Source organism: Cinclus cinclus, chromosome 3 (genome assembly GCF_963662255.1).
Source record: "Cinclus cinclus chromosome 3, bCinCin1.1, whole genome shotgun sequence".
Taxonomy (NCBI): domain Eukaryota; kingdom Metazoa; phylum Chordata; class Aves; order Passeriformes; family Cinclidae; genus Cinclus; species Cinclus cinclus.
Window position 1 is genome coordinate 53,116,264 of NC_085048.1, and position 13,888 is coordinate 53,130,151.

Sequence of the window (13,888 nt, forward strand, 5' to 3'; positions counted from 1 at the left end):
AAAAACAATCCCACTCCTACAGATTGAAAATACTTGTAAACAAACTTTGCAGACATTTGGCTGAAATGGCAGTTTAGTAATTACCTAAGCTATGTGAAACTTAGAGTGCTTTGTAATTCTATTTTCAAAGTCTCCTTTGGCCTAATGCAACTAATTACTTTTTTCAGAAATGTTAATGGAGAATCTGTTTCTGTAGTTTTAGAGTTTCCATGTAATCCAAGGCCATATTCTGTTTCCAGGGGGAAAAAAACAGTCAAGCATTAGTGTATTTACTGTTCTTATTGTATTGGCTATGAAGAAATCGGAATGAATTTTTGGTTGTGCATTTAGTTGTACCTTAACGATTCTTGTATTTTTCAGGTGTTCCAGATTGCGTATGTTATTGTGAAAGCTGCTAACTCCCCTCGTCCTGGGAACTGGATATTGGAGCGTTCACTGGATGGCGTAGACTATCAGCCGTGGCAGTACTATGCCATCACAGACAGTGAATGCCTGACACGCTACAACATTCATCCCCGGCCTGGAACCCCATCCTACATAAAAGATGATGAAGTCATATGCACTTCTTACTATTCCAAAATCCATCCTCTGGAAAATGGAGAGGTAAGATCAGATGGTGTTCCATGTGTAACATGGCAGAAGAAAAACCAAACTTTTGTTAATTGGCAAATCTGCCTTCAGTAGACAGAGTGTTTTGGTACAATTGAAAAATGTGGAGACAATCTGTTTGCAAATTTTAAAAGCTCATTGTACATGGTCCTATATGAATGCACACAAGGTTCAGTCTAATAAGGATGTTCTACCAAGTAAATCAAGAAGTAAAAGAGTTTATCAGGTAAGCAGTTAGTACTTTCAGACAACATTACATGCTTGAAATATGTTCCCCTTGGGAAGAAAGGTGAGAATACTTGGAAAAATCACAGACTCAGTGAAGTCAAAAAACACTTTTCTTTTTGTGTGTTTTCAGTCCCTATGTATAAGCCAGGATGTCAAATGGTAATGATTTTAGACAGAATTAATTTAGTGCCTTAAGCGCTGACCCTCTGCCCCTTTTTATGCCTATTCCTTCTTCTTTTGGAGGCCTCTGCTATTTTAGCCTGAGCCCAGGCTCATGAATCATGGACTAGTCATTTGTTCTAACTGAGGGTGTGGAAAAGATCTGGTGGACTTGAGAATGAGAATCTGTGGTTAAAAGAGTAAGGCAAATGTAACACCTGTAGCTGAAGATGCAGTGTTTTCAGTCATTTCAAATGATGAGGTGGAAAGCCATGTGTACCACGTTCCAAATGCACACTTTTTTCACAATTTTTTTCCAGTGCTTGCTCTAAATGGAAATTCTAAAATGAAGTTTTAGTCATAATATTTGTCCCTCTGTTATTTCCTCTGTTTCACTTTTTAATGATTTATTTTTGTATAAATAAGTACAAAATTACTTTTTTCTCTTCCCCCAAATGCAAACAATATTCACATGCAAAATTGTTAATACAGTTGTTTTTGAGTCTTGGATGTAGATACTCATAGTTTGTTTATGTTCTAAAAAATATTCCAATGCTTATTGCAAAAATTGAAAAATTCAGCTTTCAGTGAAAACACCCTTTAAAAAGATATAACCTTGAATCTCAGAGAGTCTCATATTATCAAGAGTTATCAGATGGGAAATAATTTTCAGTTCTAGGAAAAAATGCAAGTATTTTGTATTTGTAGTTGTGCTTGTATCATTAGTGCTTGTAGCATTTGCATGAGTGTTTGTTCTTTTAAAATGTAGCAGGAGCAGATAAAGTGATATTAAAAGAAATAGTGCATATACATGTGCTGTACTTTTAAACTGGTTCCAACTGGGTGCTTTTTGAGAAGTGAACAGAACATAAGTTAGCTATTTATCACTTGCAAAGAAATTTATACTGTTTCTTTGGGAGACCATATGTGCACCAAAAATATAATGCAAAAGTAATTATTCCAGTAATTAATTTAATTAATATTGTTCAATTTATTTGGCTATCCAGTTCTTTCACAGGCAGATATTGATTCCAGTACTCTGCTGTCTTCTTGGTTAAACCAATGAGTCTCTGTGTTCTTCACTGACTGAGCTAAACAGCAAATAACATTATTCAGCATGCTGCTATATATCCATGACTGAAGCATTAGCTTAAGGCCTACTGAATTGAATGGAACTTAATTCTGATTTAAGTGTGCAATTAACAATTTTTACCTGGGCCTGATGTGCTCTGTCCTTAACTTAGTAAATTGCCTACATCTAATATGTAGTTTCTTTAAAGACAAAGGTGACTTTGAAGGGAGGAATGAATCTGTTCCATTCCACTTGGCAAAGGGGAGTTGTTAGATACAGGCATACTCTATGAAAGGCATGGGATAAACCCCAAGTTAATCTTACCTCCCATAGGTAGTAATTAATCTGAGATATGGCTGTAATAGAGAGAACATCTTGAAATGAAATGCCTAAATATTAACCTTTATAGTGATTGGAAGAGTATCATTCCACATGAACTAATTATCTTACATTTTTAACAATACTCTTTTCATAAGTAAACCACAAGTTTCAGCTGTCTGAGTAGTTAAAGGCTGCATTATGGTGTATGTAACATTTATGGAGAATTAACCCAGGTTAATAATTTTCATATTTTGTCAAACACATAACATGAAAAATAATATTTCTACCAATATCATATTTACTTGCAGTGGTGTTGCTGGTGGTATTTGGCTACTTGTCTTTCAGTGGAACTACATCTGCATATAATTTATCTTTGTTCCAGGAGAGTAATTTTGTTCTGTGAATCAGATATTGCAGTCATCTTGTAAGACTGACTGAGTTATGAAATGTAAATAAAATGCCTTTGCTTCAGACCCCATGAGTTGCTTAGGCACACTGTTCTGGTATACACTCAGAAAAGGTGATGAAGTGCACAAGGAACATGGTTGGCGAGCAATGCCAATGTAAAATGTACATCTACAATACTGTCTGAAGTTAGAAGTTGTCTAAGTTGTCATCTTAGAAGATGTCTTAGAAAAATCAGAATGTGTTCTCATGTACACTTTCAATGAACATTTAGTCAATTATCTGATTCATTAGCGTATTTCCAGAGATGTTCATTCTAAGCCAAATATTTTTTGTCATTTAAAACTATTCCTGTTTGCACCAGTAATATTATCTTGGCCAGTCACAGAATTAGAACCAGCAATAGCTAGCACAACAAAGCCAAAAAAACCCAACAAATAACCCCTTGTGATTTATCTTCAGATCTGTGTAACTAGTGCAAGTTTAAGTGAAATGGGAATAAGCAATCTATAGGCCAGGGATTATTTGCAAAAAGTAGTTTTATTGAATGATTTGATGGAAAATTGCATAATGACACCTTCCAAATGAACAGAAGTAAGAAACTCTCAAAAAATTTCCTCTAAAAGTGAGAAAAGATTCAGAGCATTCTGGTTTCCATACTAAGCTATCAGTGATAGCTAGAAGAGGTAGGTTTTTAGCAAATCTGTTTTCACAGCATCATGGACTGAGTAAGAATGGAAGGGACCACAATGGGTCATCTGGTCAAAACTCTTTGCTTAAGCAGGGTCATCCTAGAGCACAAGGCACATGATTGTGTCCTGAGAGTTTTTTAATATCTTTAGTAAGATAGATTTTGGCACCTCTCTGGGCAATTTGTTGCAGTGCACAGTCACTGCACAGTAAAGAAATTCTTCCTCATTTTGGGTAGAATCTCCTGTACATCAGTTTGTGCCTGTTGCCTCTTGTCCTGATGCTCAGCACCACTGAGAAGAGCCTGGTTCATCCTCTTGGCATCTGGCCCTTCAAATAATTACATGTATTGATGAAGACCCCTCTGTGCCATCTCTCCTTGAGGCTGGACAGGCCCAGCTCCTTCAGCTTATCCTCGTAAGAGAAATGCTTCAGTCCCCAAATAAATATAAAAGCAAAAGCTTCCCAAAACAATATTTCAAAACAAAAATGAATGTTCTTCTGCTTCAGTATCCCCATGCCAGAAAAATAAGGGAAAGAGATTAGTTCACTTAATGAGTTATTCATTACCTTTTACTGAACTGATGTTTCTTGTTTTAATAGTAATTTATTTTTTTTTTCACACTGAGTAAGAAAGACCCATTTATGTAAGGATTAATAGCTGGTGATATGAGTCTGGTAATTTTAGGTAAATAGAGATGCTTATTTTGTTTTCATCTTTACTTAAACACTGTATAAGAATGTAATTTCTTTGTTTCTTTATTTCCTCAGATGATCATTAGTTCGAGAACTAAAAGTTAGTGGGTTACCATAGTGATTTTTTCCTTCATTTCACTTACACAGGAGCCTCTGATGTTTACATCCAGTTTGCACCTTTTTTATTGAAATATTTCTTCTTCTGCTACACTGCAATTTGTTTCGCAACCTCTTTACCTTGATGACTTGGTAAATGTAAGGCTCTGAACATTAGCCTTCAATGTTGTAATTTTATTTTCTGAGAGATGCTGAAAGATTTCTCTTAGCAAATGCTTGTTTGAATTTGCAAGTGTAGTATATGTATTTTGATACACTGAAATCTTACTCTTGCTTGCTTTGTTGTTTCAAAGCTTGACCCTCTGAAAACTTCGGGTGCAACAGATGATTACTATAATATGTTAGGAGAATGAATATCTTTTCATAGAAAAAGGACACATAGTTTTGTGGAAGGTAAAATTAGAGATTACACTTGGAAACATCATTCTTCAAACATAGATGGATTTAGACTTGTATGGGCTAGGAGAAAATAAATATTTATATAAAATAGCAAAATAATTGTTCTGTTTTTTCTTCAGTATCAAGTGCAAGCAGATATTGAAAGTCCCATGCAATGAAGAGATTGAAGAAAAGCTTAATTAATCTGATAGGAAAGTACTTCCTTTTACTACGAAGGCAAAAAGATCCTCACCCCTCCTGGCCTCCCCACCCAGTATTCTGAGAATCATTGAGTTTTTCTAAAATGAGGCTTTCTGAAAGCTTAAAGATGGAGAATAAGGTGGTGAATTTAATTCCCACCTTTTAAAATCTTATTTTAAATTCCCAATTGTCTCCCTTTTCTGTTATCACATAGAGGTGTTCTGTCAAAGTTGGTTTAAAAAAAATACTGTTTCTGAGGGTGCAGAAGGTATGTAAACTTTCAATGGAAAGAAATGGTTCCCTCTTTGCAAGCAGAATCTGTCGCCAGAAGATGCTGCCTCAAAGGGTATTTCTGCTGTTGATCAGATTTTTGGTTATACAGTGACAATGGAGGGATAAAGTCTCAGGAATCAGTAAATATTTCCTTGTAGTGAGTAAGAGAAGCAGTCTCTGATTGTCCTATGTGAGATGACTTTCAGATGTTACTTTCAGTTGCTGAGAATGCTCTACCTTGACATTTAAATATAGAAAAGAGGAAGGATATTAGCCGTGTATTTGAAGGGAAGCAATCTGGTTGTAGACATGAGAATGATACCTAATAGAAGTATAGCAAGTGGACCAAATTTCCAAAATGTTTATCTAGAGTTCTCATATCAAACACAGCCCTTGGTGTTGCTTGATTCTTTTCAGCAAGAAGCATTTGTGAAGCAATCAGTGTGACCAGATGGTTGATAAAATAATATTGGTAATGACTATTGATTTATTATTAAGAAGGTAATATAGTTGCACATCTGCTATGTTCCATTGCAAACTGCATGGCATTTCCACGTTCAAAGGTGAAAATTGGAGGCTGGGAGACTTTGGCAAAAGCTGTCTTTGTGAACAATGGATTTGAGGTTCTCAGTCATGGTGTCCTTTGACAATAAAATTCCTTCTGTCTCCTCTATGGCTAAGGCTGAAGCAGAGGACTGACAGGTAACAGAGTTATGGTGGAATTAAGCAACCTATCTCCTTCATATTCTGCAATAAGTCTTTCTATCACTGCTATTATAGTGAGAACAATACTGCCTGAAGGTGATGCTTCAGTTCTGCTCCTTTAAATGCTTAATCTCATACATTTCTTGTGATAGTAGCCATGTTACTGTATGCAAAAAAAAACAAAAAACAAAAAAAATAAACTACTCTGTGGTAGTAAAGACAAGGCTTGTATAAGCATGTTCATTAGTCTTTATTTTCTTCAGTCAAGTGGAAGTTCAAAGTGTGCACTTACTATGTAAATAAGAAAAATAAGCAGAAACCAGTGCCTTGATAGTATTCTTTTTTGTTCACTTGTTGCCATAGCACTTGAATGCTTGCATTGTGTCCCTTTTTAAATGAATTCCTCAGGTCCCTTGGAACCTCCCCCAGTGTCCCCAGTGTACTTTGCTGAGTTTGCCTCAGGCCAGTGATATTGTGAATACTGAACTCTAATATTTCCCAATGTTTGCATGCTACTTTTCTCTTCTTCATAACATTGTGCTTGTCCTGTTTGGTGGAGTCTCAGTGGTTCATAGAGAAGGAAGGGAAGAAAAAGATACTTAGAAATAGACTCTAAAGTGTATTCCTCTCATAGCTAGGTTTAGACTCTGAGAATGTCAATGCTAAGAGGACAGAGGGTCTGAATTTTAGAAGTACTCGAAATTGAAATGTGTTCAATTGCATACAAAGAATTTTGGGTTGATTTCTTTTCTTTTCTTATTTATTAATGTTACAGATGTTACATAGTTTCTAAAAAAATTGCTTAAGAGTTTGTGAATTACAGTATTGATGCTGCTTTCATAGTTCCTATTTTTAGATTGATCCTCTCAGCTCCTAACATGTATTCAGTATCTTGTCTTTCTTGCAAAATGATTTTCTAAAATCTGAACTCTTATTCCCCTTGAGTAACAGTGATAGGTGTGTTTTCAAATGCATAAGATGTAGAAAAGGCATCAACAGTAAAAAGAAATGCCAGTAATATCTTTGTCCATGAACGCAGCTGCAATCACCTTAGATATTTCTCATGAGTATGCTAAATTTCCATATATTTGACTTGTGTTTCTGTAGACTTCAATACAGTACTTGTGGTTATGACATATGTTGTCTTGTACCAGTATTGTGTTGCTATATTTTCACTGGAAAAAAAGGGGGGGAAAAGCACTATACATAAAAAAATATGTAACAATCAATCATTAATGTATGAAAATGTTCAGAAATTTAAGTGGATTCTACTTCCAGCATCATGGTTTAGACAAAGACATTAGGCAGAGACTAATGAATGCAGTCTGACTCAGAATCCAAAATAGGGATCTGTGAACAAGCTTTTTTCAGCTTGACATCTGAAGAGGGCGAATAACAGTAATTTTAAACAATTCAGATTTTTTTCCCAAACAATGAAAGGGAAATTTTTATTTTGATTGGCATGAATTGTTCCATGTGATGCAAAATGAAAACATTTTATTTGGTCATTTAATTGTTTTTTTCAATGTAAAGACAATGAAAACAAATTTCACAAAACTGTGAATGGAGGACAGTCTTTTGCCTAGAATGCAAAAGAAAACTTCAGCAAGTACAGATCTTATCAGATGCAATCCTTGCATCCAAGATGTCCTGATTCCCAGGGTTTTAGCGTACTTTGAGTCAGGCTGTCCAGCTAGGCAGTACAGCTTCATTCTCTCAGAAGTAATGAGTTAGGTTTTCTCTGGACTGAAATCCAAGTGTGCCATCAGTTTAGGATCTTTCTCATCCTGCTTTTCCATCTTAAAATGCACAGTCAGTTTTTTTTTTTTTTTTAGTGATTAGCAGTAGGAACAGCCAACGGGATCTGTAGGTAAATGATGATTGCTATTAAAGATCTTTCCACTGAAGTGAAGAGTAACCTTCAGATCAGGTCTGCCATGAAGGCTGTTAATCTCATTTTATTCAGTGTTGCATCACTTCAGAGGTTGAACAGTCCCTGCTTAGCACTCTTGAATTGCTCATACTTTGTTGTGTCTATTAGTTTTGATTTATATTTTCTTTGCTTCCCCTCCCATCCCCACTTTCTGGCTACATCAGCTTCAGGAAGACTTCTGCTCAAGCCATGGTTTTGGATACCATTTTTTTGATATTTTTGGATTTTTTTGGATACCATTTGTGTATGATTGTCTCAGTGAAATGACTGGGATAACTTCTACTTGTATGTCTTCTTTTTCAAGTGTTTTGAAAGGATGTAGCAGCCTAGAAGGTTACTTGAGTCAACCAAGAAGGGATAGAATATTGATTTTCCTCCAGAATTTTGGCACGTAAGCTTTCTGCTGCTCCAAAATGTCCATTTAGAATAACTTCAAAAGAAGTGGTTTACAAAAAGAAATAAAACAGATTAGAGATTTGGACAAAGATTTGGGTCTATTTCATTTTGTAACTTTTGAGGTTTTGTCTTTTTTTTAAAAAAATTATTATTTGGCTCAGTACAACTAAACTTGACTATCCGATCTGAGAAAAAAGGAACTTTAACAAATGACTGCCAAACACATTGAAACATCTTAAATATTCTGTTTACACAATGGCATATTGCCTCACTAACGTAAAATTAATGTTTCTTCTTTTTCTAATAGACATAGAAAGATATGTGAAAGGAAAAGGCAAATAAACATTTGACATATGTGCTCAGTATCATAGGAAAGTATTGAAAATACACAATTTAGGATAGTTTTTATTGTATTATGCACTGTAAGAATTGTCTTTACAATAATTTATTCAAAACTTCTACAACTAATTTTACAAGTCAATAATTTCACAATTACATTATGGCAGTGTTCACTGCTAATTTCAGCCTAAGAAAAAGGTAACTCAAGTAATAATTTCAAGTTGAGACTTCATACTGAACTTGAGTTTCTGGTATTTAATACTGCAGAAAAAGAGAATTGATAGAAAATATGAAATGTACTTTTGAATTCTGCTGCAAAGACAAAAGAAAATGTAGAAAGCTGAGTATAAGTAGTATTGCAGTCTCCTATTATTGTGAAAACAAGAGACAGGATATTTACTGGTACATCCGTGCGGGCCAAGTTGGAATGAAAGTTTTTTGTGTGGTTAGACAGTCCACTTTTCTATCTTGGCACATCTTCTCTCACTGAGCAGAAGCGGATGTAATTTCTACCATTTTTCTAGAAAGAAAATAGAAAATTATTAATTATATGAATCATAACACTTAAAAAGTAGTGAAGGTGCAATATACAAAAAATGTACTATACAGAGCAGTCTCTCAGTTTGAAGTCAAACTGATTTTATTATTTACCTTTTTTTCTTTAGCATCCATCATTTATTGACCACAATGCTTACTGAAAAGAGATGTGTTACATGTCTTTATGTAGATCTGTGACAGATTTTCCAAATTTTAACGGGAGGATTCATGCCTGTAAATGTATTTTTATAGCTCAACATACTCTTTCAGCATTCCAAAGGGAACTGGTGTGCTTAAGTGTTGTTATTTACTTGAGTGACACAAATTTCTCTTGCTGGGTTTGGTAGCAGAATTTTGGATAGTAATAGATTTTATTTTGAAGCAAAACAAGACTAGTGGGTATTTCATGAGGATTTTTGGTCTTCTGTTTGATTAGAGGAACTGAAGATCCATTGTGGGTGGGGGTGTTTTTTTTTCTTGGGGGGGGGTTTGTTTATTTGTTTGTTTGCTTGTTGTTATTGTTGTTGTTTTTTATTAGTTGTTACTGGGAAAAATTACTGGGCAAAAGAATAGCTAAATTGTCTAAAAAAATTTTTTTAAGGGAGGAATTTGTTAAAATCTGGGTGGACTATGTGAAAGAGTAACTTTAATTACTAAAATCTCATTGAAGCAGGGGGATATGAGTATGTCAGCCTGAGGCCAAATGTTGGTATGCTTTCAGTGCAAACGAATTGTACAGAAAATAGAAGAACAGCATAGTTTACCTGGAATTTTCTGTTTAAATGGTAAATGTTGCAGAAATTCTTGATTAAACACTGTGGACCAACGGGCAAATTACTCAAAATTGAAATTATTCAAAAATCAAATTATTTGTTTGAGGTCTGGAGTCAAGAACATTTGAATGAAGAAAGCAGAGAGACCATCTGAGTAAGTAGACAGACTGTCTCTGTAAAAGAAAATTGGCAAATCGTGCCTGAGGAGGGGTAGAAAAAGTTAGAACTGCAGTACTACTTAATCAAGGTGGTGAGAATACATAAGGCGGCTCTGAAGCAAAAAATGAAGGCAAAAACCCACTACAGTAAAAAAATGAACTATTGTTAGATTCCCATAGGCTGGGTAACTGTGACAAAGGTGATTTTTAAATCCCTTTGAACGTTCTTCCAGGAAGCAATATGCTGGTACAACTAACAATATGCGATGCAACAAAAAATGTTGTGAGAAAATGTGCAAGGCAGGATGGCTCAAAATACTGTTATTTAAACACTTTTCTGTAAAAAAAAGACCAATAATATTCTCACTATTTAATGTTAAGAAAATTTTGAAAGAGAGTAAAAAATGATAAAGCAATCTCTGAGGGTGGAAATACATTTTTATATGTTTTCTTTTAAAATATGTAGGAGTTTATGCATGTTATTTACAAAAAAATAATAGGTTTTAGAGTATTATAACAGGTAGCAGCATAAAATACCTAAGTATTAATAGACATTAGAAACTGAAAAATATCTTATAAAAGCAAGGAAAATAGGAATTTTGCAAATTAACATAAAACCACTGTAAGGCAAAAGAAGAGTCAAGAACCAAACTGCTGCCCTTTCCTACCAAAAAAAAGTCTGTGCTGGAGGCCTAAAAAAATGCAAAGAGAAGCATTTTCAAGCACATCAGAATTATAAAGCTGAAAGCCAAGTGAGCTATAACAGTAGTGCCAAGGACAGCAAATCCGTAGCAGGTGGATTCTGTGGCTTGAGCTTCCTTCTTTGAGGGACAAAACAAAGTAGCCACAGTAAAGCTTTCCTTTGTTTTAGAAGTTGGAGGATCTTCTGAAGGAAGAACAGATCCAAAAGAACAGTTTAAAGGCCTTGGCAGATTTGTCCCCCGACTTTTATTGCTGATCACGTTGTGGGGGATATCCCTGTGGTCATTTGGGGTCACCTGTCCCAGCTGTGTCCCCGTCCTGACCCCTTAAGCCCCCCCATGCTCCTCACCAAGGGAGGCAGGGTGAGAAGCCAAAAAGGTCTTGGTGCTGTGCAGTCGCTGCTCAGTGGTAGCTGGAACATCTCTGTTCACACAGCCACGCACGAGATACTGGGAGGAAAATTAACTCTGTCCCAGCCGAACACAGCACACTACTGGACTATATAAGTCATTTTTTATCATGTATCACAACTGAAATCTGAGAAATCGAGACATTTGTGAGTTTGACAAAGCCCTGCCAAGTGTAGCTTTTTGTAATTTAAGTAAGCACTATTTTTGTAACTTTCCAACAATTAAACACGATGGGAGCAAAGAACAAAAAGCTCATTTCATGCACATAATTCTTTAATCTCCTGTGTTTTACAGAAGATTTCTGGTTACATTCCTGGCCTGGACTGTTCATTCTGTGCTACTTAGAAATGGATTTTTTCCCTCCCCTCACTTTCCTTCTGGTAGCTGCTGTAAAATATCTCCAAAGTCTGAACAGGTCAGGTTCACAATTGGAGAGGTATCAAAGTTTGTTGTGTTCTATAAAGGAATGTCCTATTTATTCTTTCTATTTAAATCATTAGAAATGGTTTTAAAAGAAATGAATGCTTACCATTCAGAGGGATCCCATTTGGTTTTCAAAAGCATTTATCAGTTTATGTTCCAAATTACATGACACAGGTTTTGCTAGAGCTTTGAGTCCAACACTATACAATAATTGTAATGAACTTTTCCACACATGGATTTCCATCACAAAAAATAAAACCAGAAAAGTTTTGTTAAAATTGCTTCAGTCTAAAATTCTTCAGAGTTTTGGTTCAAAACAGGAATGTTGCATCAATGTAAAGCGTATTACCACAGTTTATTTAATGATAACATTCAGGAGCAGATGTACTTGTTTACTGTTTGAACAGCTTAAATCCTCACATTCTCCCTCTTTTACATCAGCAGTTGTTTTTGGCAGCCGTTTGCAACTGCTTACAGCTGTTAGAAGTTCCTGTGGATTTTCTTTTTACTGGTCACAATACTGAACTGGCAGTAATTTGTCTGTAATTCCACAATGGATTCTACAGTGCATCTCGTTCAGGAGGAATAATAGAGTGTGAAGTGCCATGAGTTTTTAGGGTAGTCATACAATGAATAAGGGAAATCATAAAATCTTGGTAGGAAAGTGGGCATGGGTATTATTTGGGTGAGTTTTAAAAAAATATTATTTGGTTTGGCATACGTAGAAGCCTTTTAGTTAAATCTGAGGATCAGAATGCTTTTGATTATAATGTCCAAGAAAACATAACTTTCCTTTTTTGTTATTTATTTGAAATTACTTGTCTCATTTATGATCGTTGTCCAAAAAGAGGTGTAAAAAGTAGTGAAGAAAAAAACCACTTTTTTATAATCTGGCTTCAGTGCTATATAAAAAAATAGCATAATTTGGATTTTAATGTTGTGTCGTTTAATTAATTTTGGAGAATATGTTTAACAGACTGCTAGATTTCATCCTTTAAGAAGAGAAGTGACCATGTTTAACTCAGTAATGCCTAGGTCTTTCACCTCTGCTTGATCGTAATTCAGCTTTTCAAAACTTCTTTTCAGCTAGAGTTGTCATTGGCATCAGCACAAAATACCTTTTTGCTGTCTTTAGAGATGAAGTCTCACTTCTAAGTACACTTAGAAGAGCCAGTAGAGCACAAACCATCATGGTTGTGTACAGTATTCCAGGCCTTGCTCATAGACTGTGGTAGGCATAACTGTTGCTCAAACTACAGCTCAGTGCAATGTTGCCACTTTCATAAGGTGGTTACAAGAAAATAAATGCTTGAAATTATATAAATACACTTTCAAGGTAGTAAAATGTCTTATTTATTATTCTGTGTTTTATTAATAACTATTGCTCTGACAATGAGCAGTCTGTTTACAAGTATGCAAGATGATGTCTTTGACAAATTGTTTTTTCTCCAAAAGTGACAAGCATGAGAATTTCAGGAGCTATAAAAAAAACAGTGGCTTGAATAGGCAAGTGAAATTGGAAAGAGAAAAATGACAAAAGCCAAGTTAATCAAAACTGAAGCAATGAAGCCCTATTTAGCTTAAGCTGTAGGGTAGAGTTGTCAATGACACTATAATATTTGCTAAACAGTTTGTTAAACTGACATTTGCCTGTATTCTTAGGGGGAATGAATTAGTTGAGATACAATCTGACATGCATAGCCCTTGACATTTTAATGCAAGTTTAAGCATTGCATTTCAAGTAGTTCTTGCAATCATTAGTGAGGCACAGAAGGGAGTTGTGCTTTTGCTTACTAAACCACTCATTTATTAAGATAGTGAGATGTTTATTAGAAATATAACAAAATTTGCCAAATATACCATTTCTTATACACAATTATTATAAATACGTACTTATAAAGAAAAATTGGATGCTAAATTCTGGCATATGCTTCCATCTACTATTCTAGTTGTGAAATCAACTGTAATGATTAGGTCTTGCACTAAGAAAACTCACAGAAATTTTGTCTTTAGGGATTAAATATGAGATACCAAGAGATTAATCAATCAGCAGTAATTTTCCATCTAATGTAAATGAGCTATTTGCAACAGATAATTAAAGGTGGTGTTGGATGTGAGAATTATGAAAGCTACTGAATCACCTGTTGAAAAATTTGTTTTCAGCATTGTTCATCTTCATACTGATGTGCTTGCATAACTTGAGAATGTAAATCTTGGGGTACTTTTCCCATTAGATCATTTTAATGCTGACATTTTTGTCTTCTCCACTCCCAATTATCAAGTTGAAAGACCTTTTGTGCAGGACAGGAACATTTCTTTCCTGTATGCTGCTCTCAGAGATTAGATTTTAGTGAGACACTGAC

The 13,888-nt window shown here is 35.1% G+C and overlaps 1 protein-coding gene across 1 annotated transcript in view; it reads left to right on the top strand.

Moving 5' to 3' along the window:
• Positions 1-13,888, top strand: part of LAMA2 (laminin subunit alpha 2) — a gene marked incomplete at its 5' end in the record, with an annotated part of 255,146 nt that overhangs the window by 17,271 nt on the left and 223,987 nt on the right. Inside the window, one exon of the mRNA XM_062488976.1 lies at positions 361-603. Coding sequence (XP_062344960.1) covers positions 361-603 — 243 coding nt within the window. The remainder of the gene's footprint in view (positions 1-360; positions 604-13,888) is intronic.